Consider the following 24797-nt stretch of genomic DNA (forward strand, 5'->3'; position numbering starts at 1 on the left):
ACCAGGGCTTCCCAAACAGAAGGAACTGCATGTACCAAGGGCCTAGAGCAGTAACAGTTTGATGTGAAGGAGGACCAGAGAGGAGACCACCGTGAGCAATGGGGACAACAAAGGAGATGAGGTCAGAAGTCTTGTTAGGCCTGGATGTTATTCATGGGAGTTCGGATTTTATTCTAGGTGGGGTGAGCAGTGATGGGAAGACTGCTCAGCAGGGGCATGCAATGATCTGATTTCAGCTTTAGTCTACTCCAGGCCCTGCATAAAGAATGGAATGCAGGAGTGAGGTGGGTTACGTTTTCCAAGACGGCAGCAATAGTATCTCCCATTCCACATCCTCTTGCACAAGGTCACCTTGACACACCACCCGCTGAGAGAGGTGGGGTCTGTGTCCCTCCCCTTGAATCTAGCACCAGAAGTGACAGGGCATGACACCCGAGGCTGGGTCAGGGAAGGCAACACACTTCTGCCTTGTTCACTAAGGAGCCCTGGGAGGCTGTGTAAGGAGCCCAGCACCCTGACTTCTGCCCTGCTGGGAGGAAGCCCAAGCTGCACCCAGAGGCCGTGCAGGGGCTCTTGTCCACAGCCCCTGCGAAGCCCAGCCCACAGCTGGCATCAACCACAAGACCTGCAAGTGGACACGCCTCCAGATGATTCCAGCCCCCCATTTGTTGAGTCACCCCTAAACCTCAGTCTTTCCAACTGAGTAGAGACAATGTCAGCTCTGCCCTGCCCAAATTCCTGACTCAGAGCGTCTGTGAGCACCATAAAATGGTTGTTTTACACCACTAAGGTTTGGAATGGTTTCTTAAACCACCATCCCTAAGGGGGAAGGGGTCGGGGGCTCATGGAACAGAGTGATGCCCGCGCCTGCACCAGGCCGGAGAGGACGCGGGAAAGAGAGAGCGTAGGTGCAGGATGCGTTTTGGAGTTAAACCCAAGAGAACTTGCTGTATGCAGATCACCAAGGGAGGGTGGATAAGAGGGAAGCCAGGGCCCGGCGAGCGCCACGATGTTCAGAGCTGGAGCCCCCATCCCCTCCCCTCCCCTCCCCTCCCGGCCCGGGCGACTACATCTCCCGGCATCACTCGCTCAGGCCGCGGGAAGGGGAAAAAAAAAAGTTTGGGCCAAGTATTCCCGGAATGCGCTTCCTGCTGGCGCGGGGCGGGGGGCTGGCGCGGAGGCCCGGGCGGGGCGGGGAGGGCGGGGGCGGCGCGGCCGGAGCCCGGGGCACGCACTCGCCCGGCCCGGGCCCCAGCATGGCCGAGCCGCTGCTCAGGAAGACCTTCTCCCGCCTGCGGGGCCGGGAGAAACTTCCCCGGAAAAAGTCGGACGCGAAGGAGCGCGGTGAGCCGGGGAGGTGGCGGAGGCGGGGGGCACCGAACCCCTCCCGGCCTGGGAGGGTGTCCCGGGGCCCCAAGAAGGGAGGGCGTGGGGTATAGGGGTAGTCCTGCGGAGCCCCCTGTGGGCCGGGGCGGGGGGGGGGGGCCGGGGGCGGGCGGGGGTCCTGGAGGGAGGGGGCTGGGGGCAGAGGGGGCGCGGACCGTTATGTGCGCCTGGCCTGGGATGCCAGCACTGCGGGCTCCTTGGGAGGCCCGGGAGGGGGCCTCGCCCCTGACAGGAAATGGGGCCGAGACGGAGCGCCTGGAGAGAGGGGAGGAGGAGCTGGAAGGCCGGGAAACTGGAGCCCGGTCAAGCCAGGCAGAGGACTCCCTGAGCCCTGGAGACCCAGGATGGGAGATGAGGGGCTACTCCTTCAGAGGAAGGAGAGAGGCGGTATGTCAATCATGGTAGATACCCCCATTCCCTTCCTCCCTATTAACCAGTGACTGGGTAGCTGCTTCCACCTTAGGCAGCCCCAGGAAAGTGTCCCTTTTATACAGATGGGGAAACTGAGGCACAGAGCAGTTGAGTAATTTGCCCAGAGCCAGTGAAGTGACTTATACAGCTCTTTGGTCTATACTACTAACAGAGACCTGCTGAGACAGAGACTGGGGGGTGGAAATCGGAGGTGACCAGAGGAGGGAGTCAACAGGCAAACAAGACAAGACCTAAAAAATGGGAGCTGCATGGGACAGGAAGTCTCCAGAAGGAAGGAGTTAAAGGAGGGAGGCCAGACGGCTCCACGGATCTGACCTCTCCCCCAGCCCTTCCCAAATATTCCCAAGGTTCCCAGAGCAGAGAGAAGGGACAGGGGTGCCCACGCACAAAAACAAAGGAAACAGCCCCGGATGTCAGAGAGGGGAGGATGGAGCAAAGGGGTGGCCACCAGGCGCTGACCAGGAGGATCTGGCCTGGGCTGAGAGACAGGGCCCACTCCAGGATGGGGGCAGAGTTTGGAAGACAGGCTTAGGGGGTGGGGGTGACATGCTGCAGGGAAGGGAGAACCGGGCGCTCGCTGTCATGCCTGCTCCTGTCTTCCAAGCAAGCAAGCCAGCGTCCACTGTGGGCCGTGTGCTTTACCCTGATGCCAGGGATGAGGAAGCGGCCCCCACACCCAGCTCCCTGAAGCTCCCCTGGAGGGGGCCATCAAAGCCTGCATTTCATGAGAGGACACTCAGCTCAGAGATGGGAAGCGAGTTGCCCAAAGCCACCCAGTGAGAAGGCACAGGGGCAGGGCTCCATGCCGGGGTGCGTGAGGGGGCTGGGGAAGCAGAGAGAGGAACGCAGGGCCCACCGCACCCCTGAGGCTGGATGGTAGAGGGTCAGTCCCATTCGGGAGCCAGGGACTGACATCGGGCGGGCTCTAAGCTAGCCACCGATGAGACTGCTGGCCTGAGGCCGCCCTTTCCAAATAAGCGAGTGGTGTGAGGGCCGCGCTGAGAGCACCCAGCCCCTGCCCCTGCTGGGGAAGAGCTCTGGCTGGGGCTGCTCCGGGGGCAGCCAGAGGGTAGGGTCTGGGTCTCATTACCTGTGTGCTCTACCAGGCCGCCCAGCCCAGCACCCGGAGCCCAGCCCTCCAGAGTCAGAGCCCCAGGCTGCTGAAGGGCCCCAGGCGGGAGCAGAGGGGCCCCCCAGCCCTGAGGCACCTCGCAGCCCCGCGCGGGGAGCCTACCTGCAGAGCCTGGAGCCCAGCAGCCGCCGATGGGTGCTGGGCGGGGCCAAGCCACCAGAGGACGCTGCTTTGGGCCCCGGGGCACCTGGCAGCAGGGAGCCCGCCGGAGAGATCTGGTACAACCCTATCCCTGAGGAAGATCCTAGAGCCCCGGCACCGGAGCCCCTGGGGCCACAGCCAGGCTCGGCTGAGCCAGAGGGCCTGGCCTCCCAAGGTGAGCTCAAGCCTCAAGGCCCCGGCCCCCCAGATGACCGCGGCATCACCCCCGTCCCAGTTGCAGGCTTCTGGACCCTGAGGTCTGCCGTTCCCACAGGCGCAGCCCCCGCCAGCCCCCCCACCAAAGCCTCGCGCACGAAGTCCCCGGGCCCGGCCCGGCGCCTCTCCATGAAGATGAAGAAGCTGCCGGAGCTGCGGCGCCGCCTGAGCCTGCGGGGCAGCCGGGCCGGCCGGGAGCGCGAGAGGGCCGCCCCCGCGGGCTCCGTCATCAGCCGCTACCACCTGGACAGCAGCGTGGGGACCCCCGGGCGCGCGGCGGTGGCCGGGGGCCTGCGGGGCCCACGGGCTGGTTACCTCAGTGATGGCGACTCACCGGAGCGCCCAGTGGGGCCCCCGTCGCCCACTGCCTTCCGTCCCTATGAGGTGGGCCCCTCGGCCCGGGCGCCCCCGGCCGCGCTCTGGGGCCGCCTCAGCCTGCACCTGTACGGGCTGGGGGGGCTGCGGCCGGCGCCCGGGGCCACCCCGAGAGACCTCTGCTGCCTGCTGCAGGTGGATGGGGTGGCCCGGGCCCGAACAGGGCCCCTGCGCGCGGGGCCGGACTTCCTGCGGCTGGACCACACCTTCCACCTAGAACTCGAGGCTGCCCGGCTGCTGCGGGCCCTGGTGCTGGCGTGGGACCCCGGCGTACGGCGGCACCGGCCCTGCGCCCAGGGCACTGTGCTGCTGCCCACGGTCTTCCGAGGTAGGATGCGCGCGCAACTACAGGGGAGAAACCGTAGGGCATGGGACTCAGCTCATGGCTGCCCTTGTCCCCAGAGCGCCCCAGGGAACTAAGCCAGGGTGGTGGTGTGGCTTGGAGTAGGGGCCCAGGACCCAGGAGCTTAGGGGACAGATCCCACTCAGGTCCCCTTGTGTCGTCAGGATGCCAAGCCCAGCAGCTGGCTGTGCGCCTGGAGCCCCAGGGGCTGCTGTATGCCAAGCTGACCCTGTCAGAGCAGCAGGAAGCACCGGGCACAGCTGAGCCTCGTGTCTTCGGGCTGCCCCTGCCGCTGCTGGTGGAGCGGGAGCAGCCCCCAGGCCAAGTGCCCCTCATCATCCAGAAATGTGTTGGGCAGATTGAACGCCGAGGACTGCGGGTGAGCCCCTCGTGGATCACTTGTTCAGGCACCTACCTCTTTGGACTCAGGAAACTCTGACTCCTCCTCAGCTCACTTCTCACCTCCTCCAGGAAGCCTTCCCTGACTACCCCAATGAGTAGGTCAGGTCCTGCTTTAAGCTCTCCCAGCTTCTTCCCTCTTATCCCAGCCACAGTTTTAGGTTTGTGAGTTATTGGAGTCCTGTCTTTCCCCCATCAGACTCCGAGCTTCAGAAGGGCTGGGATCCTGTGTTACTAAATGGATGGATGACCCATGGGTTCTGGGCTGGGTGCTATGATCTGGGGGGAGCCTCCTGCCTTTGTCTGGACTGAGATAGGACCTAGGAATATCCCAAGTGGGGTGGGAAGGAAGGTCTGGCCTCTGTACACTGGGTGTCCTGGGGAGTGGGTCTGAGGTCTGGGGGCCAGCTGGGATGGGGTGAAGGGGTGTCAGAGGAGCCAGAAGGCAGCCAGTGAGGCTACAGCCAGCCCCCAACCTATCAGCCCCCTGCCACCCTGGCCCAGACCTCCAGCTCCCACCCCCCTGGGCCCTGATCAGTGTGTGGCCCTGCCAAGAAGATATCCCGTCTGTGCTCCCACCCCCAGGTAGTGGGGCTGTACCGTCTGTGCGGCTCGGCAGCCATGAAGAAAGAATTGCGGGATGCCTTTGAGCGGGACAGTGCAGCTGTCTGCCTCTCTGAGGACCTGTACCCCGATATCAATGTTATCACTGGTCAGCATGCCCCTTCTCTCCCCTGCCTGCTCCCCACCTAACCCTCACTTCAAAGCAGTCCCTGTGGTCCCTCTGGGACCTCACCCCTTCTGTCTTTTCACTTTCCAGCACCTGTCCTCCTCCTCTTCCCCCATCCCAGCCCCAGCTGACCCCTCCAGCCTCGAAAGCCAGGGGTGCCCTGACCAGAGTGGGCCCTGTGTCTGCAGGCATCCTCAAGGATTATCTTCGGGAGCTGCCCACCCCACTCATCACCCAGCCCCTCTATCAGGTGGTGCTGGAGGCCATGGCCCAGGGGCCTCCAAGCAGGGCTCCCCCCAGCACTGAGGGCACCCGTGGGCTCCTCAGCTGCCTGCCAGATGTGGAAAGGGTGAGTTGGGCCCGGCAGGAGCGGGTGGGACAGGGAATGTGCTGACATCAGTAGAGCACTTCACCCATGCCTGGTCTGGTGATAGCTGTGAGCTTGTTGCATCATCACAACCCTAAAAAAGTAGGTTCTGTTAGTATCCCCACTTCACAGATATGGAAACCAAGGCCCAGAGCAGTTGAGTGAGCTACCCAAGATTGCACAGACAGGATGTATCAAAAACACAGATTCTGAACACAGGTCTGTCAACCTACTACAAAGGAGGTTCCTGGCTGTGGGGTCCTGGACAAACCCGGACCCTCTCTGTGCCTCAATACCCTCATCTGTAAAATGAGCCTAAACACACAGAATCTGCCTAACACACAAAAGAGTGGGTTCAAGTCCACACTCTGCCATTCCAAAGCTAAGTTACCTTTGGCCTCAGTCTCCCTTCCAGCAAAATGGGATCCTAATACCAATACCTAATGGTTAAGTCTTTGCTCAGTCATCTCCCAGCTATGAGACCTTGAACCTCAGTTCCCCCATTCGGAGCCGCCTTAGTCTCCCTCAGATGCGAGAGGGGACCGGTTTTGCTCCCCTCATGCCCGCCCAACCCTCTCCACTCAGGCCACGCTGACGCTTCTCCTGGACCACCTGCGCCTTGTTTCCTCCTTCCACGCCCACAACCGCATGACCCCGCAGAACCTGGCCGTGTGCTTCGGTCCCGTGCTGCTGCCGGCTCGCCAGGCACCCGCCAGGCCCCGCATCCGCAGCTCCGGCCCGGGCCTCACCAACGCGGTGGACTTCAAGCGCCACATCGAGGTGCTGCACTACCTGCTGCAGGCCTGGCCAGGTGAGCCCGCCCCCGGCCCGCGCGGCCAATCCGGGCCAGGCCGCCGCGGCGACGCTTTCTCAGGCGGCCAATTAGAGTCTCGGACTTCAGGACGGCCACGCCCCCTCGCCTGAGTAAACCGGTACCTGGTTGCCTCAGCAACTATTTCAGATTCCACCAGTCCACGCTTGACGCGGTCAGAGGCCCTCCCTCTTACCTGCCAATTAGACGGCCGGTTGCCTAGGCAACCGGTTCTAGCTCAGCCAGTGAAACCCTGATCCGGTCGAAGGCCTTGCCTTTCGGCAGACCAATCAGGGACCTGGCTGCCTAAGCAGCCAATCAGAGGCCTGGTTGCCGCCGCTGTGCGTGACGCCATCACGAATGCTCCCTCTCCTCCCGTAGATCCCCGCAGGACCCCAGACGCTCCGGACCTCGCCCCGTACCTGCGGCCCAAACGCCAGCCGCCGCTGAACTTGCCCTTGGCGGGCCCCGAAGTAGTGACTCGGCCCCGCGGCCGAGGCGGCCCCGAGAGCCCTCCGAGCAACCGCTACGCCGGCGACTGGAGCGTTTGCGGGCGGGACTTCCTGCCCTGTGGGCGGGACTTCCTGTCCGGGCCGGACTACGACCACGTGACGGGGAGCGACAGCGAGGACGAGGACGAGGAGGCCGGCGAGCGGGCGGGCCCCGCCGACTTCGAGGACGACTTTGAGGCGCCTTTCAACGCGCACCTGAACCTCAAAGACTTTGACGCACTCATCCTGGACCTGGAGCGAGAACTCTCCAAGCAGATCAACGTGTGCCTCTGAGCGGGCGGTCGGGCGCCCCGACGACCGCGGGGAGCGCACCTGCTGCTCGGGGCCGGGCTCTGGCTGCCGGCGTTGCCTAGCGACCAGCCAGCCCCCGGCTGAGCATCACTCCTCTCTCCAGCGCTCAGTACTTGGACGCTGGTTGCGGAGGCCGGAGACTGGGGATTTCCGGGACCAGCTGTTGTGGCCGTCTTTTCTGAGTACCAAGGGCTTCTCCCCCGGACTGCCACAAGGCAGTTCTCCCGCTTGCTGGGCTGGCCTCTTGCCTCCCCTTGGCCGGGGAAACACCAGTTACTGTGAGCATCACCCTGGGATGGTAAGACACCCCCCCAGTCAGTCCTCTTGCTGCTGCCAACCAAATCAGTATTAGCTTTGAGCATTGCACTCTGCTTCTCCCTGCCTCTAAGAGCCCAGGGACTATCAGGAGGTGCCATTTGGGGCAGAGTTGGGGGAAGCCCCTGTCCTGGGCTCCAGCTGGACAAGGGCAGCCTGGGGTTATAGAAAAACAGGTGGTTCCCCCACCCTCTTTTCCAGGGAAAATCCCATGATTGCCTCAAACCAGCAAATGGAGATAGCAGAGTCTGGCCCTTCCCCTCCCCTATTCTTGCTCCCCATTTCTGAAGAAATTGAGCACTTATAAGACCTCCCTTTTGGAGGGGCCCCACTTGAAGTGTCAGGCTGGGGGCATTTTGGTACGGAACATATTTATTTCCTCCGTGCGTGTGTGTCTGTGTGAGGATTAGTATGCATGGACATGTCTGGAGCAGGTGTATGGGGCTCTTTCAGGGACCACAGAGGTGGGCAAAGAGTTCAGTGTCCAGGCACCCTGAAATCCCCAGTAATGGTGCCTCAGTTGTGGCCACTCAGAGTTCCAGTGGGAGAGTAGGGTCCCCTCCTGTCTCCCCTCTTTCCCTCACTTCCATCTTGTGGACAATAAATCAATATGCACAGGTTCTGGATGAGTACTTGGGCCCAAGTGGATCAAAGGTGGTTTATTCAGTGCATAAGAGAGGGAGAGAAAAGGTGCAGAGTTGGGCCCACAGAGAAAAAGGCCCAAGAGCTGTCCTGTGCTGCCAGGGAGCCTCTTTTAGCTCTGATCCCTCCAGCCCCTCGCTGTCCTCAGAGAGGGTTGTAGCATCACTGGGCCTCATGGAATAGGCCTAGGGCAGGCAAAGATGAGACTCCAAACCAGCTAGGCACAGTCCCAGGGTGGGAAGGGAGCCAAGGGTACTGACCCACAAGGCCCTACACAGCAATGGAGCCGTCTCGGAAGTCCGTCCTCCCGATGAGGATGTTGACCACAACTGGGTGGCCATCTCGGCACTGCTGCTGGGCATCACGCAGCACCTTGACCACCTGATCCTCATTCTGCCGTGAGAGCAGCAAGCCCTGGGCCCCTAGTCCCATGGCTGCCTTGTGATAATCTAAAAGGGGAGGTCAAGTCAGATGGTGGCAGGGGCCCAGCCCACCATGCAGCCAGTCCAAGAGAGAAACACACGCCCAGCACAGACTGAAACAGCTTCCCCCGTCCCCACCCTGCCCAGGCCACTCACCAGTGTAAGCCAAGCCACAGGCCACATTGCTGCCCAGACAGGGCACTTGCTCCCGTGAAATCTGGGTCCAACCAGCATCATTCCCTATCAAGGCCATCACTGGGATCTGCAGGGAGAGCACATGCCACAGCCTTCAGTCCCAAGGCTTGGCCAGAGGACAAAAACAGGGCCAGGATCTCTGCCAGACAGAAGCAGCTCCCTCCCCAGCCCACCCCACCCCTGATGACATCTCCCAGAACCCCAAGCTCTGAGCTTCCCCTGGGGCAGCCCAGTCACCTTGTGTCTGACGAAGGTGTCAAATTCGATGAGGCTGTAGCCAAATGCTCCATCCCCAAAGAGGCACCAGACCTGGGGCGGGATCGAGGATGGCTGGGGTGGTTCACAGCCCAGAAAGCAGCAAGCCCCCTGCCGTCCGCACCCTGACTCACCTCGGCATCTGGCCGGCACAGTTTGGCTCCAAGTGCAAATCCTGCACCAACCCCCAGCGTCCCGAAGGCCCCTAGGAGAACCAAGAGCAGGTGGGTGTGAAGGGGCCAGGACAGTGCAAGCTGCCCCAGGCACAAGACCTTCCTTACCAGGATCGAGCCAGCGCAGGGGGCCACGGGGCTGCACCAGGTGGGCAGCAGTGCCCACGAAGTCCCCACCGTCGACCACCAGAATTGAGTTGTCAGGCAGAGTTTCCTCCACCAGCTGCAACACCCGTACCGGGTTCAGGTGCTGGGCTGCAGGCATCAACGCCTTCTCCCTGCAGCGCAGCGGCACAGGTCAGCAGGGCCCGCGGCAGAGCCTGCCGGGAACCCACAACCCCACCCCCCGTCCACTCCAGCCAGCCCCCACCGAAAGGTCTGTTCCTTCTGCCGGTCGGCTTCCCGAAGCTCCTCTGCCCAGTCAGAGGCCCACGTCTGGCCCTCAAGGCCTTCCACCAGCTTCACCATGAAGGAGCCCACATCTCCTGGAGAAAGAGGAGGGTGTGGCTGCAGGGAGGGGGCCACCTCCTGCCCTGCCAGCAGCAGAGGCCCAAGGACAGCAGGAAGCTGACAGCGGCATTCGAGCAGGCAGCCAGGAGGCAGGCCAGGGGTGTTCCTGGGGCAAAATGGGTCAAACACACCCCAGAGCCTGCCAGAACCAGGGGTGAAAGGGAAAGCAAAGCCAGAGAAAGAGATTTAGGAAGCACAAAGGTTAGAAACCCAAGCCAGCCTCGTCACCTGCCTGCCCCTCACATCCCAGATCACGCCATCCTGCAAATTCTGCCTCTGAACCACGTCACTGAAAACCCCTGCCTCTGCCAAGCACGTGTATGAGTGAACAAGCAGACGAGCCAGTGGCATCCTTCTTGCCATTCCCATTTGAGAAATGACCACGCAGAGGCTCAGAGAAGTAGAGTTTCTTGTCCCCAGCCATCCCACTCCAGGCCTCCTCATTTCTATCCAGGCCTGTTTAACAGCCCCTTGCCTCTGCCTGGCTCCTCCAACTCAGTGCCCACCAGCTGTTACAAATGCAACGGTGCCACCTCTCTGTTTGACACGAGCGTCCCCTGTCGCTGCACTGCAGCGTGGAATTAGCATCCTTGGAATGAGAGGCAAAGCAGCATGGAAAGGCTGTCACAGGGGACTGAACAGGGTGGAGGGGTATGACAGGAGAAGAGAGAGGCCTCAGCAGCCAAGAATTGAGCTCTGTGTCCTAAGGGCAGTGGGCAGCATGGGAGGCAGGGGACAGGATCACACGCACAGTCCAAGGCCTTCCCTCTGACACACACCCCATTTGTTCATCCATGTCTCTGGCTGACTGGGTGCCCCTGGGGCAGGGTCCGGGCCTTATCACCAGCACCCAGCTCAAGCCAGCTGCAGGAGAGGCCAGGAAGAGAGGGACGAGGAAGAGCACGGATGTGTGGGGGCATCTGGGGGCTCACCCCGCACAGCCTCCTGGGGCTTCCAGAAGATGTCTGAGTTGATCAACATGTCTTTCCGGTTACGGTTGACAATGATGATCTTGCTGCTGCGGCTGAGGACACGGCCATAGGAGAGGCGGAAATCACAGATGATTCCTGGGGTGGGGACAGGGTCTCAGTGGATGGAGGGCCAGCGTCCTGGGGAGCACCCACTACCTCACTTAACCCACCGTGGTAGACAATGCCAAGAGGTGCCTGCTCTTGACCTCTCCCTGTACTCGCACCGTCTGCAGACTTTGCAGCTCCCCACCCTGCACATCTGGACTGGCCTCGGATGTGCTTTGGCAAACAGAATGTGGCAGAAGTGATGGCACAACCTTCAGGAGACCAGGCTTCAGGAAGCCTCGCAGCTTCCACTCTCTGTCTCTTAAATAACCACACTCCCCGAGCCCTGCATGTTTCTCGTCCTCCACCAAGTGAACAAGCCCAGGCCAGCCTGCTGGATGATGTGAAACACTGAGGAAGGAGGGTGGAGGGGAGAACTCGGTGATGGCAGATGAGGCCAACCCCAGGCGTGTGAGCCGGCCCAGCCTGGATCAGCATGGCTGCCTTCCAGCCTCCCCAACTGCAGACTGAGGAGCGAGCCCAGTGAAAACCAGAAGAACTACCACCTAACCTGTAGGTGGGTCTTGAGAAATAATAATTGCATTTTAAGCCATTGAGTTTGGGGATGGTTATTACACAGCAATAGCTAATGACTGAAAGCACTTGATGTGAAACTGTTAATGCTGTCTGTGGACACGCTGTTGAAATGCTGTACATGAGCTCAGCAGCTGCCTGCTGTCTGTGCACCGTCCTCTGTGTAGAGCCAGATCACAGCACACAACTGCAGCCTGGCGAGAGTTCATCTGAATTTCAGGTCCAGGGTGTTCAAAACCCTTCACAGGGGAATGTGGGGCCAGAGGTAAGAGGGTGGGTGATTATGAGGGTGGAGTGCCAGCGAGTAACTGACTAGAAGAGGCAGGGTCACAGAGTGAGGGGTGTCTGGAGGGGGGCGGGGTGCAGGGTAGGCTGAGGCCTACCTGCCAGCAGGACGACGTCTGCCTTCTTCAGGGCGGCGCTGCGGTTCTGCCGGATGTGGAGGGGGTGGTTGCGGCCCAGCAGCCCCCGTGCCATCCCCCCCAGAAAGCAGGGGACACCCAGGGTCTCCACGGCAGCCCTGGGGGTCCAGGAAGAACAGAAGCAAGTGTGGCCAAAGGCCTGCACGTCCCCACAGGGCCTCAGGGGACCAGGGACCAGGAACATGATAAGAAGGGCAGGCTGAGGCTTCTCACCGAAGCTTGTCAGCAGGTATCGGGGGCAGCAGGGCCTGGCTCCCCAGCAAAATAAGGGGCCTTTTGGCCCGACTCAAGATCTCCACACAGCGCTGAACCTAGGGCGAGAGATGGGGCTCAAAGGGCCAACCCTGAGTCACCATCAGCCCCCTAAGACTACAGCCCCAGTACTGACTCAGGGAGAGGCCATCCTGCCAGGTGGGGGTGCCTGGCCAGGGAGGAGAGACAGTCACCTGCTGGGCGGATGCCTGGGGGATGTCCAGAGGCAGAGGCCCCTCGGGCTGAGGCTCCCAGGCTCCTGCAAAGAGGTTGGCCAGGTGATTCTCTAAATACCTGCAAAGGAGAGAGGAAGGGGCGGTTACCAGGAGGAATCCCCAGGGCTCTAGGAGCTGAAGGAGGACAGGGACCAGGAAAGAGGCAGGTAGGGGAGCAGGACAGGCGCAGGGCTAGATGAGCAACCACCCAGGGGCAGACGAAGCCCATGGCCAGGTCTCCAGCGGCCTGCTTCCCTCAGAAGCTTCTGATGACCACCCCAACTGGACACAGACCCTCAGAAACAAGTGACACAGGCATGGAGTGCCAGGATCAGGACCATGGCTGCAGGTCAGAGGCATGGGCTCAAGTCCTAGCTGTGCCTCTTCCCAGCTGTGTGACTTTGGAAAGTGACTTAACCTTTCTGAGCTTCCTCCTCTGTAAAATGTAAAAGGAACCTATCCCTCCTCAGGTTCAGTGATCTATACATTCAGGATATAAAGCACTTTGCAAACCATCAGTCAATGGGAGTTATTAACATCGTCAGTATTCTTGCCTCTTCTCCAGCTTCAGACATCTCCTTCTCTGTCTCCTTACTCATTGGGTCACAGGGCCCAACATTCCATGAGGCCCTGTGCAGGGCCCTGGAGAGACAAGGGTAAATTCTGCTCAGCCTCGCCCTCAAGGGGCATCTAATGCAGTCAGATACAGACACATGGGCGTGTCTAGCAGTAGGAGCCAAAGCTTCTGTCAAGGTTGCAGACAATGATAACAGGCCAAGGATAGAACCGTGGGGAAGCCTAACATGAAAAGAAACAAAAGTCCCCTTGCAGGGGGCTGAGGAGGGGCAGCCGAGAGAGGGGTGAGGTGGGGAATGGAGTGGGGCGGAACCAACAGGCCAGGGAGCAAAGAGACTGTCACAGCCACAGAACAAATCCGCTTAAAAATTCAGCCGACCTGACACGGTCACCAACCACTTCCTGTATGTGCAGGACCCCTGAATCCCCCTCTTTATTTCTGGTTCCCTACCCATGTTGGAGGAAGTATGGGAGACACCCTGCCTTGCATCTGATATGAGACTGGACTCAGCCCTGTTCTTATTTAAGACAGTAATGGTCAATTCTTTTGCACTTCAGCATTTTGCACTCTCCAAATGATCTAATTTTATATTTCATAAAATCTTGGTCTAAAGAGAAAAGCAGGCAACATTCACCCATTTTACAGATAAGGAAGCTGAAGTCAAGAAAGGTTTAATCACAATATATGTAAGTCAAATCATTATGCTGTATACCTTAAATTTAGACAGTGCTACATGTCAATTATATCTCAAAAAAACTGGAAAGAAAGAAAAGGAAAGAAAGGTTTAATCCGTTGCTTAGGTTAACACAGCTAGTTGGCGGCAGTCCTGGGATTTGAACCCATGTCTCTGGACTTCCATTTCACTCATCACAGACATCACGTAGCTCTGCAGGTGATGCACTGAAGGCGCCCCAGGTGAGCCATTAACAGGACGGATGCAAGTCATTCGGCCTCCTTGGGTGTCAGCTACCTAACCTATGAAAAGGGCGTAATACCTCACTGTCTTAAGAAAGGCTTGTTACAGAAGACAGGTGAGCGAAACCTCTACTCCCTGAGCTTCATGCAGGGACCGGCCTGTGTGGTTCATGCCCATCCTGGACTCTAGCACAGAGCAGCACCACTAAAATATTTGGAGGAGGAGTGGAAGGTGGAGGGGCGAGAACAGGCACAGGGAAGGGACAGGAGAAGGACGAGGAGGAGAGCGAGACTCCCTCCTATGCCATTTCAGCCAGGCCACCTCAGTGGTGACGAAAAACGGATGCCTTCCGCATACCTCTCCTGGAGCTATGTCCCTACCTGGAGCCCCTTCTATCCTCTCAACTGAAAGATGCCCCCCTCAAACTTGCATCTTTTCCAGGAAAACATTCAAGCTTGTCCCACGCCAGCCCTGCTGCCCTGCTCTCTCCAAGATCCTGCCAGTAACCACTCAAAATCCTCCAGAGGCCCCAGAGTGAGCTGTGCCCATGTCACCGGCCTGTAATCCACTGTCCCCTTATTCTGGCCTGATGGAGGTCCAGACACTGATACGTGACCCATCCACACCTCCGCATCCCACAGCCACCACCCAGATGGAGGCCACCATCACCTGTCATCCTGCTGACCGCCACACCTCCTCCCTGGCTCCCCGGCTTCCACCCGACCCCACTGTCCATTCTCCAGCAGCAGCCAGAGGGAACGTAATAACAAACTGAGTCAGGGCCCCCCACCTCTGCTCAAGGCCCTGCAGTACTTCTCAGTGGATCTCAGATTAAACAAAAAAGCCCAGGCCATCCCCGGGGCCCCTGCTGGCAGCTCTGAGCTCAGCCCTGCCCCTTACCCCTTTGCTCACCTTCTGCCACAGGAGCCACCTTTGTTCCCAACCCATCAAGTCTGTCCGTGCCTCAGGACCTCTGCATATGCTATTCCCTCTACCTGGAATGCTCTACCTGCGGCTGGCCCCTCTCAAATTATGTGCAAATCAATGAATGAGTGAATGAGAGATGCTGGCAGGAGGTTACAGGGGAGGGCAGGGCATGGGGGAGGGCACGGCAGGCATGGGGCTACTCACCAGGAAACCACTCGACCCATGAGGCCCTTGGGTGGCATGGCTGGCACCACCTCCTTCCGGACGATGAAGTAGGGGTACAGCACGTCAATGGGTAGCTCCACAAATACTGGGCCTGCAGGGGCAGGAAGGACGCTGAGCTTGCCAAGCCTCCCTAGACCCCAGGCCCTAAGGCCTGACCGCTGCCCAGCCAACCCCACCTACCCGGGGTGCCCGACTGAGCAGCCGCCGCCGCAGCCCTCAGGGTGGGCACGATGTCCCGCACCCTCTGCACGGAAGCACAGAACTTGCAGAGTGGCCGGAACAGGGACATCTGATCAATGGCTTGGAGGGCACCCCGGTTCTGGTGGAGACAGGAGTCCGGGGAGTCAAGACGTGAGGCCCTTTGAGCCTCCCTGGGGCCCCCACCGCCCCCCAAGGACAGGGCACCTGCAGCAGGGTGCCGGCAGCGCCCCCCAGAAGCAGGACTGGGGACTGAGCTATCTGGGCATTCTTCACCGCAGTCACCGTGTTGGTGAGGCCAGGGCCTGCTGTCACCGCCGCCACACCCAGCGTCCCTGGAACACAGACCTCGTCACAGCCGCGCCCACTCTCTTGACCACTTCTGAAAAACCCCTGCCCCTCAAAGACACCCCCATCACAGTCTCAGCAGCCCCCAGCTCTCCCTACTCTGCCCTCACCAGTCAGGCGGGCCACAGCATCGGCAGCAAAGACGGCCGTGACTTCGTGGCGCGTGTCCACCACACGGATGCCCAGCTTCTCACAGGCCACCAGCAGTGGGGAAATGTGCCCACCAACCAGCGTGAAGAGGAACCTTACACCGTGGGCCCTCAGCACGGCCGCCACACTCTCCCCACCATGCTGGATGCTTGCCGTGTCCACCTGAACCCAAGCAGGGGGAGGAACAAGATGGTCAAGGAGCTGGGCCAGGTGAGGAGAGGCAATCCTCCTCCCCCAGGAAGGAGGGCGGAGCACTTCAGAGGTCACAGGAACCTCGGTGTTGGTTAGGCACATATCATGCTATATACAGGTCCTCTTATCAGATCCTCTTGTCATTAATCTTCTTACAGCTAAGGAAACCAAGCAAGATTCAAAGTCCCATAGAATCCACGCTCTTAAGCGCCCCACTCTGTTCCAGCTCCGGGAAGGGAGGACAATCAAGGAGAGAGGGGAGGGAAGGTGGATCTACAGAACCCAGGGGAGCTTGGCCAAGGGCACGGGGCAGGGACCATCTGTTGGGACTCCAGAACTACGTCCCCTGCAGTGTCAGGGCCGGTAGCCTCACCGCTGACTGCAGCCTACCAGACTCCCTCCCAGGCCCTGGGCAAGGTCCAGCTGACAAGCTGCCAGCCACCAGGTGCCTGGCATGGAGCCGGCCTGCTGGCACAGGAAGTGCTGGGCCTCCCAGCCCCAGCTTCCACACAGCCCCACACAGCAGAGGCCTTTGGCGTCGATCTCCCTAAGTCCCCAAGGCTAGTGGCCTTACTTCTGGATAGGAGAGGAAGGGCTGCTCCAGGCTCGGAGACGAAAGACTCGGGAGAGGGTCTGGGGAAGCGGTAAATTTCTGAGACAGGACCAAGTAGTTCAGAGCGACACCCGTGGGGTCAGATCTTCCGCAAACCTACGGTAAGCTACCGCTCAACCTCTTGAGCCTGTTTCCTCTCGTGGAAAAGGAAACAAGAGCACCTATTCAGGCACGCATTGAGCGATACATGAAAACTGTCCCTGCACGGCCGCCCGTCCCGCGCCTGCCTTTCACGCGCTCTGACCCCACCGGGTTTCGAGAGCCTGTAGAAAGGGCCCCGGGGAAGGAGTGTGCGCGGGCGTTCGTGCCCAGCCAGCGCAGCTTCCGGATTATGTCTTGGTGGTGGCAAAGTGCAGGCCCCGGGGCAATGGGGACAGAACCGTGAGCAGACCGTTCCTCTCGGGCGCCTTGGGTTAGTCCCACTTTCCTCGCCGGCACAACGGGCGCGCCTCACCGTGTGCACCAGCCGAGACAAGAGCCCCAGGCGCTGCGCCGCGCCCAGCACGGCGATCACGAGCGCGCCGAAGGCCAGCAGCAGGACGGAGGAGAAGGCGCCCGCGGAGGCCTCCATGAGGCGGCCTAGGAGGGAAAAGGCAGTGCCAGGATCCGGACGTCACGGCCAGACCCCTGCCCCAGCGAGCGTCCGCGCCCAAGCCCGACCCCCAACCCCAGGCCGCGAGTCGAGGTCACAGCACACCCGGAGGGTCCTCCGATCCCCAAGACCCTCTCACCTTGCACGCACTGCAGGGCGACTCAGGAACGCCACGCCCCTCGCGTCACTTGCCCGGCACACGGCCACGCCCCTCCCACCCGCGGTGGGCGGTGCCCCGGCCGGCCAGATGCGCAAGCACACGACCACCGTGCTGCGGCCGCGGCGACTCCTCCAGCGCCGGCGCCCGCTGGCCGCCCGCGCCAGGCCCCGCCTCCCCTCGCCTTTCATTGGCTGGCACTGCAGGCCCTCTCCCGCGGCCTTGCCAGGGGTCAGGCCCCTCCGCGTCTTCCCGGAGCCCGATGCTCGGGAGCCGGCCTTGCGCGGCCTTCTGCTGGCGCGCCGCAGGCTTGCAGGTTCGGATCTTCCGGCGCGGCCCGCGTTCCACACCAGCCGTGCCGTGAGCCCCCCCCCACGTTGGCCGGCGCGGACGGCCACGGACCCGCTCCCCGGAGGCCACCATCCGGGCACTCATCCCAACGAGCCCCGGCCCTGCCTCCCACCCCGCCGCGACCCGGCCGAGGCAGAGGCCCCGCCCCTCGGCCGTAGCCCCGCCTCCCCGCTGGACCCGCGCCACCTCCCGGCTGTCTCGGGGTTTCTCCGCTGCGAACGCGGAGGGATAGACGCTCCGAAGTAGGCTGGTTCCTGGTTCCAGCGCGCGCTCCCCAGCCCTCCAGCCATCCGGCCTCTGGGAAATGATCTCTCCATCAGTGAAGGGGAGTAATACGGCTACCAAGCGCCGTGCGTCTGTCCAAGACAGACTCTGCCATTGTAACTTTGGCTCCCATCCCATCCCAGTCAGCTGCTGGGATTTCCCTCTGAGGATTCCAGCCCACCATTAATTTTATCTTCTGTTGAATCACTCCTGGGTCTTAATTTCGCCCATTAAAAAAAGAAACCTCATCTCCGCTTGTCTCTGTCCCTTTACTCCTCTTTTTAGCAAATTCCTCCGATGGGTTATCCTTGCTGACTCTATGAGCCCTCCTCCTATTGCCTCTTTACCACCTCCGAACAGGCTCTTCGCCGCCGCTCTGGGCTGGCTGTGCTGGATTATTCCGATAGTCTCCAAGCCGGGCCCGCTGCCTCGTGACTCTCACCTACTGGTTCAACCTCACTCTCCCTGCCTATAATTAAGAGAATAAAACGCAAACCTCCTAGAAGGGCATCCCATGCCCATTAAACTCCCAGAGCCAGGAATGAAATAGTGATCGTGAGTTTTTGTCAAGCACTTACTGTCTGCAAGGGGCTGTTCCATGCACTTTTGATATATTAATTCATTTAATCCTCACAACAGCCCTGTAAGGCTCGTGGTTATCATTATCCCATTTGACGGATGAGGAAACTGAAGCACGGAGAGGTTCAGGAACCTTCCCAAGGTCACACAGCTTGTAAGTGATAGAGGCAGATTGTGAACTCAGGCGGTGCTGCCCGGGCTCCCAGCCTGGGAGCACCCGGAGCATGGGTACTGAGCTTCACCCACGTGGCTTCCCCAAGCCTATCGCAGTGTGAGGCCTTTGGGGCCCATCCAGAGCCCCACCTGCGCTTACCGCTGATTTTATTCTAAGTGAGTTGGGAAGCCAGAGTGGATTTTGGACAAGGTAAGTCACATAAAACCTGCACACGATTGTTCATAGGGACTTTATTTGTGATAGCCAAAAACGGGAAAATCAAAGTGTTTCTTAATAGGTGAATGGTGAAACAGACTGTGGCCCATCCATACCATGGAACACTACTCAGAGATAAATAGGACAAACTATTGAAACATGCAACAACTTGCATGAATGTCAAAGTAGCTGCGCTCAGGGGACCAGCCCGGTGGCCTAGTGGTTGAGTTCGTCCACTCTGCTTCTGCAGCCCCAATGGGTTCCCAGGCACCACACTGTGGGAGTGACCCACATACAAAACAGAGGAAGATTCGCACACGTCAGCTCAGGGTGAATCTTCCTCAGGAAAAAAAATAAATAATTTAAATTTTTTTTAAAAGAGGCTTTAAAAACAACTGCTCAGAGAACAGATTGGTGGTTGCCAGAGGCTGGGCAGGGCTGGGAGGAGGCAGCTGCTGGAGGGGAAATGGGTGGAGGTGGCCAAAAGGGACAAACTTCCAGTTACTTACTCTGGGGCTGTAATGTACACCGTGGAGACTGTAGTTACAAGACTGTATTGTCTATTTGAAAGTGGCTAAGAGAGTAGATCTTAAAAGTTCTCATCACAAGAAGAAAAATTATAACTATGTGAGGTGATGGATGCTAACTAGAGTTATTATGGTATATATGCATATTGAATCATTATGTTGAATGCCTTAAACTTATACAGTGTTACATGTCAATTATATCTCAATAAAACTGGAAAAAAGTCTTCTCTACCCACAAGCTAAAAAAAAGATTATGCTGAGCAGAAGAACCCCATCTCACAAGGTTACATAGTATATGATTCCATTGGATCTGATGTTTTCCAAATGACAAAACCATAGTGACGGGACATCAGTGGCTGTCGGGGGTTAGGGAAGGATAAAGGGGGTTTTTTGGGTCCTGGAGCCATTCTAACTCCAGATTATGGTGGTGGTGGCATGTGTTAAAATTCATTGAACTGTACACTAAAAAACACCATTTTCCCGTATAATACTTGAAAAATAAAATTATACAGATATTATACACAGTATGTAAATAAATGTATGTATTTTAAAGATACACTAGCACCAAAATGAATTTTTTCCTTGAAGTAAGCAGTAGCCTTGAAAGAGAATTTGGAGATGGAATAAAGTTCTGCCTGTGTAATTCGAAGGTCCCTTTAACGCCACGTGCAGAAAACGCTACTCTTCAGTGCTTCACACTTAGGGAAACAGTAAACTTATCAGACCTTCATATCCTCAGTAATCCTCATGTTCATGTTCAGAGAAAGCCTAGGATCCACAAATGTCAAGGAGGGAAGAGATCGTCGGTGCCAGGTCCTCCGTTTAGCGACCTCAGACGCGGAGACAGGCAGGGGCCTTCCCGCTCTCGGCGAGCGGTCCAGCGCTACACCGGCACCCAGCTCTCCAGACCCCGGTGCAGTGGGCGTGAAGGGACCTGTGCTTCTGAGGGCTCACACAGGCTTCGCGATGGAGCCCCAGGCACCCGGGACGAAGCTCCGAATCCTTGCTTCCTTCTCCTTGATCGAAAGGCAACACCACCCAGGCCCCCAACCACCCTGAGGACGTGCCCGTCACACCTGGCCCCACCCCTGCATGAGGTGACGCCCAACAGCGAGGGCGGAGCCCACATTCCCATCCGCCTCCCCAGAGAAATGAAAACCCATCAGTCCTGACAACCGGAAAAAATTAGAAGTCCACAGAAACCACTAAAACATTACTAAAGGAGTTGTTAGTAATTTATATATCACCTAATTCCCCGAACTTAAAAAAAAATGGAGGCAGCCCACAAAAATGTTAATGTGCTTAATATGACCCTTAAAATAGGAATTGAAATCAAACGTCCTACAATCAGCTTTATTTGTAATACTCAAAAATTGGAAAAAACAGAATTCCCCTCAATAGGTAAATGTTAGACTGTGGTCCATCCACACCACGGAACCCTCTCACCAACGGAGCAGGCAGTCGTTGTAGGGAGAGAATATATATATAAATGATATATAATAATGTTATACATTTATTTACTGTTTATTATAATTTATTATATATTACATATTTATTACATCATATATATTTGTTATATATGATATATATTTATTACATAATATATATTATATTACATATCGACCATAATATAATAACATTATATAATGATATTTTATCTTATATTATATATTACAAAATGGAAGGCAAAGAGAAAAGTGTTCTGGAAAACACAGGTTACCCAAAATATCTGTCTCTTTAGTCATGCCCAGTGGCTGAAGGGAATAATGGAACGTTCCATTCCCAGAAAGTTTTAACATTAAATAATCATGAATACACAGGATCTAGAAATTGGTTCAGACTTTATTTTTCTCTCAAGTCTCCCGTCAGTTCACCTGGGATAGAAATCCGGGAATTTCTTCACTTTAATCTTCCTTCCTCTTCTCATCCATTTTCCTTTGGACGGTTTTAAGTCTCTTGGTTCTGCCCACGGGGTCCCTGCCCCCAGGGAACTGGTTAAGACTAATAGCTCAGAGCACCACGTACTGAATCCCAGCTTAGCTTTTCAGTAGCTGTGTGATATTGGGCAAGTTTCTTAAACTCTATTAGCCTCAGTGTTTCTCATCAATAAGATGGAGATGACAACCTTCCTTCATGGGGATGATGCAAGTAATGTGTTGCTGCTTGTCCACCAGAATTCACTCTCTCCTTCCTCCTTTAAAAATGCAACACATGGTAATCCACCTAAATCCATGTGTCCGGACACCCTTGCTGCCAGCTGTAGCATGTGTCATAGTTTTGGCCAATGGGATCTAAATGGGAGTGATGACCACCACATCCACAGTGTGCCCTTAAAAGGAAGGGCTGTGTGCTCTTTGGAGCCTTATGCCCTTTCCTGTAGCCTGGGATCTAGATGCAGTGGTGGAGCCAAAGAAGTTACTTTGGGCCCAGAGATGGAAGCCATGATTTAAGGAAAGCAGAATCAGTTTACAGCCCTGAATCAATCACCACCTCTAGATTGTTACGTGAGCAAGTCGTAACTTCTATCCAGGGTCAACTACTGTCTTTTGGGGTCTCTTTGCTGTAGCAGCTCATACTGTACAATGAGTTACATAGAAGTTAATGCCAGATGTGAGGTTCTGCTATAATAAAAATCTAAACTGTGAAGCATTAACTCCACAATCAGGCAGTAGGTCACGAGGACACGTATACGTGGTGGAAAGCCAGGGATCCATGTTGTGGCAGACCATTCAGCAGAGCTGTGACGTTTTGCATGACAGACTGTGTGCCTGTTGAGTCTGCAGCCCTCTGGAAAATGGTTGGGAGAAGCCGGATTATTTGTGCGTGTTTGCTACTTCTTGCCACTGTTAATAAAAAGGGCGGCAAGCAGAAATGGAAGGACCCATAACGATACTAAGGCAGGCTCTCTCCGTGCAGGCTCTAATTCAAATTGCCTGGGTCTGGTGATTCAGGGCTCACAGGGAAGGCGTGATACAAGGTGGCCACAAGGAGGCAGTTACAGTAAGAGATCAGCCCTTTTTCAGCAGCCTCCAGAGAATGCCAAGGTCCAAGAGTGGAGGCCAGGAGACAAACGAGGGCCACGTTCAGGTTTCAGAACTAAGTCAGATAGATGGATGAAGCTTGAGGACGTGATGCAAAGTGAAATAAGGACAAAGCCTGTTTGTTTCCCTGAGCCCAGGCCACAGCAGCAAGAGCCCGAGTCTTGACCACTAGACCACCAGGGCCGGCTGCATGAGGCACTCAGAGCATTTAAGTCACGCAGACAGACAGCAGATGTGTTTGCCGGGGCCCGGGGCGGGGGGTGGGGGGGACGGGGAGTTAGTGTTTACTGGGGACAGGGTCTCACTTTTAGAAGATGAGAAAAGTTCTGGAGATGCACGATGGTAACAGTTGGACAACATTCTGAATGAGTTTAATGCCGCTGAAACGGTACACTTAAAAAGGGTTAAGATGGTCAATTTTATGTTAGGTGTATTTTACCAGAATAGAAAAATAGGAAAGAAAAGAATTGGGTCAGAGGGACTCTTTGGCTGCAGTTGCTTGCACAAGGAGCTGCCTGGGGACAAAAAGATGGAACACCTACTAAATTTTAGAGAGAAAAACATGAGCCTGAACTGGAAAAGACTGTGACTGGCCCTAAAACAAGGCCCCCAGGCTGCACCACAGGGCCCCCAGGCTGCACCAGCAGGAGATGAGACGAGACGGTTTGGTAGCAGCCATGGGGGACAGAGGACAGTGAGGAGCCCCCAGTAGGCACAGCCAAGGACCACGAAGGACAGCGGACAGAGAACTTACCCATGGGACGGGCAGGAGGCTTCACAGTTCCTGCCGGACAGAACTTTAAAATTGCTAAGTTTCATTCTAACGTTTATTTTGCATGTAGATTAGAAAATCCTGTAAGTTTGTAGGTCACCAGGCCATGAGAAGCCATCTCAGGACTTGAGGAACAGACCTTATACTGTGACGGGATGCAGTGACAGGCTGACTCACGGGCCAGGTCCTCGGAGAGGCTGCCACAGGCCGGAGGAGGTGGGGAAGACGCTGTGTGAAACTGGGTGCGGCCGCACCAGCGCTTTTGGTTCTGCTTGTCTGGGAGGGGCCTTCAGACCTTTCAGAGCCAAGATGTCTGCAAGACAAAGAAGCCCTTCTCGCGCTGAGACTGACTGCCTCTCATAGCATAACTTTTTTAATTTTACTCACGGTAAAATACACATAACATGAAATTTACCGTCGTAACCATTTTTAAATGCACAGTTCAGTAGTGTTAAGTGTATTCGCATTGCTGCACAGCCGTCACAGGTGCCATCCACCTGCAGAACTTTTCATCATGCAAAACTGAAACTCTGTCCCCATTGAAAAATGACTCTCCAGGGGCTGGCCCCGTGGCCGAGTGGTTAAGTTCACGTGCTCTGCTGTAGGTGGCCCAGTGTTTCATCAGTTCCAATCCTGGGTGCAGACATGGCACTGCTCATCAAACCATGCTGAGGCAGCATCCCACATGCCACAACTGGAAGGACCCACAACTAAGAATATACAACTATGTACTGGGGGGCTTTGGGGAGAAAAAGGAAAAAAATAAAATCTTTAAAAAATCACTCTCCATTCCCTCTCCCCCCAGGCCCTTGAAACCACCAGTCTACTTTTTGTCTCTATAAATTTGACCACTCTAGATACCTTATATGAGTAGAATCACGCGGTGTTCGTCTTTTTGTGACTGGCTTATCAGAAGTAACATAATGTCCTCAGGGTTCATCCCTTGCAGCACGCATCAGAGTTCCCTTCCTTTTTAAGGCTGAATAATATTGCATACACCGAATTTTGTTTATCCATCATCTGTCATGGACAGTTCAGTTGCTTCCACCTTTTGGCCACTGTGATCATTGCTGCTATGAAGATGGGTGTACAGACATCTCTTTGAGGCCCTACTTTCTGTTCTTTTAGATACATACCCAGAAGTCGAGTTGCTAGATCATATGATAATTCTACTTTTAATTTTTTGAGGAACTTCCGCAGTGTTTTCCATGGCAGCCACCCCGTTTCATTCCCACCAATAGTGCTCCAGGATTCCAATTTCTCCACGTTCTTGCCAACACCTGTCATTTTATGGGTTTTCTATACTAACCGTCCTAATGGATGTGATAGCATACCTTTTCATTCATCATTTTGCCAAGAGTCATTCTTTCTTCGTTTTGCCAGCGCTTCCCTCAGAGAAGAGACAGGATGGAACCCGAATCCCGCCCCAAACACACGCATCCAACCCCGATTTCCCAGAGAGGGCTGAGGGCAGCCCAGTCGCACTGAAGAAACACTGCGATCCACGTTGTCAACCTGACATTCACGTACTATCTGTGACTAATTTGTTTCTAGAACAAGCCCCCAAACCCCAAAGTTGTACCAGCAGGAAATGAGCTGAGAAACTTCACTGGTGCCTATGGACAGAGGACAGTGGGAGCCTCCTGAGGACAAAACAAGATACGGAAAGAAATAGGCCATCTTCACTCCTATGTCTTTTCGAGTCTTGCCCCTCAGTCCTTGGCCTCTGCGTGGTAGCAGTGGGAGTGGTTGGAGAGTAAAACATCACTTCAAACGTCAGTTTTGGTTTCAGGAACAGGCTTTGGGCCGCAAGTACCAGAAACCCCAAAGGTAAGTGGATTTAAATGATATG

At 56.7% G+C, this 24797-nt stretch overlaps 2 protein-coding genes across 5 annotated transcripts; one reads left to right on the top strand and one right to left on the bottom strand.

Annotated features, from left to right (window-relative positions):
• Positions 1-1161: 1161 nt before the first annotated feature.
• On the top strand, positions 1162-7950 carry SYDE1 (synapse defective Rho GTPase homolog 1). 2 transcript variants are annotated; one of them, XM_046671678.1, is made up of 8 exons: positions 1162-1344; positions 2925-3266; positions 3366-4010; positions 4190-4404; positions 5010-5136; positions 5343-5503; positions 6107-6332; positions 6714-7950. In XM_046671678.1, the coding sequence occupies exons 1-8, from the start codon at positions 1257-1259 to the stop codon at positions 7115-7117; spliced, it is 2208 nt and encodes a 735-aa protein (XP_046527634.1). In that variant the 5' UTR covers positions 1162-1256; the 3' UTR covers positions 7118-7950. The 2 variants fall into 2 exon arrangements, with proteins under 2 accessions (XP_046527634.1, XP_046527636.1); XM_046671680.1 differs by lacking the exon at positions 1162-1344 and adding an exon at positions 1385-1773.
• Positions 7951-8094: 144 nt separating this feature from the next.
• On the bottom strand, positions 8095-17163 carry ILVBL (ilvB acetolactate synthase like). 3 transcript variants are annotated; one of them, XM_046671683.1, is made up of 16 exons: positions 17024-17163; positions 16747-16871; positions 15448-15649; positions 15197-15324; positions 14972-15110; positions 14771-14882; positions 12126-12225; positions 11893-11990; positions 11641-11777; positions 10580-10714; positions 9508-9622; positions 9246-9415; positions 9099-9169; positions 8947-9018; positions 8671-8776; positions 8095-8541 (listed from the first exon to the last, which is right to left on the bottom strand). In XM_046671683.1, the coding sequence occupies exons 2-16, from the start codon at positions 16861-16863 to the stop codon at positions 8363-8365; spliced, it is 1881 nt and encodes a 626-aa protein (XP_046527639.1). In that variant the 5' UTR covers positions 16864-16871; positions 17024-17163; the 3' UTR covers positions 8095-8362. The 3 variants fall into 3 exon arrangements, with proteins under 3 accessions (XP_046527639.1, XP_046527637.1, XP_046527638.1); XM_046671681.1 differs by having other exon boundaries at positions 15448-16871; positions 17024-17047; XM_046671682.1 differs by lacking the exon at positions 17024-17163 and having other exon boundaries at positions 15448-15837; positions 16747-16844.
• Positions 17164-24797: the final 7634 nt, after the last annotated feature.

Source organism: Equus quagga, chromosome 9 (assembly GCF_021613505.1).
Source record: "Equus quagga isolate Etosha38 chromosome 9, UCLA_HA_Equagga_1.0, whole genome shotgun sequence".
Classification (NCBI taxonomy): domain Eukaryota; kingdom Metazoa; phylum Chordata; class Mammalia; order Perissodactyla; family Equidae; genus Equus; species Equus quagga.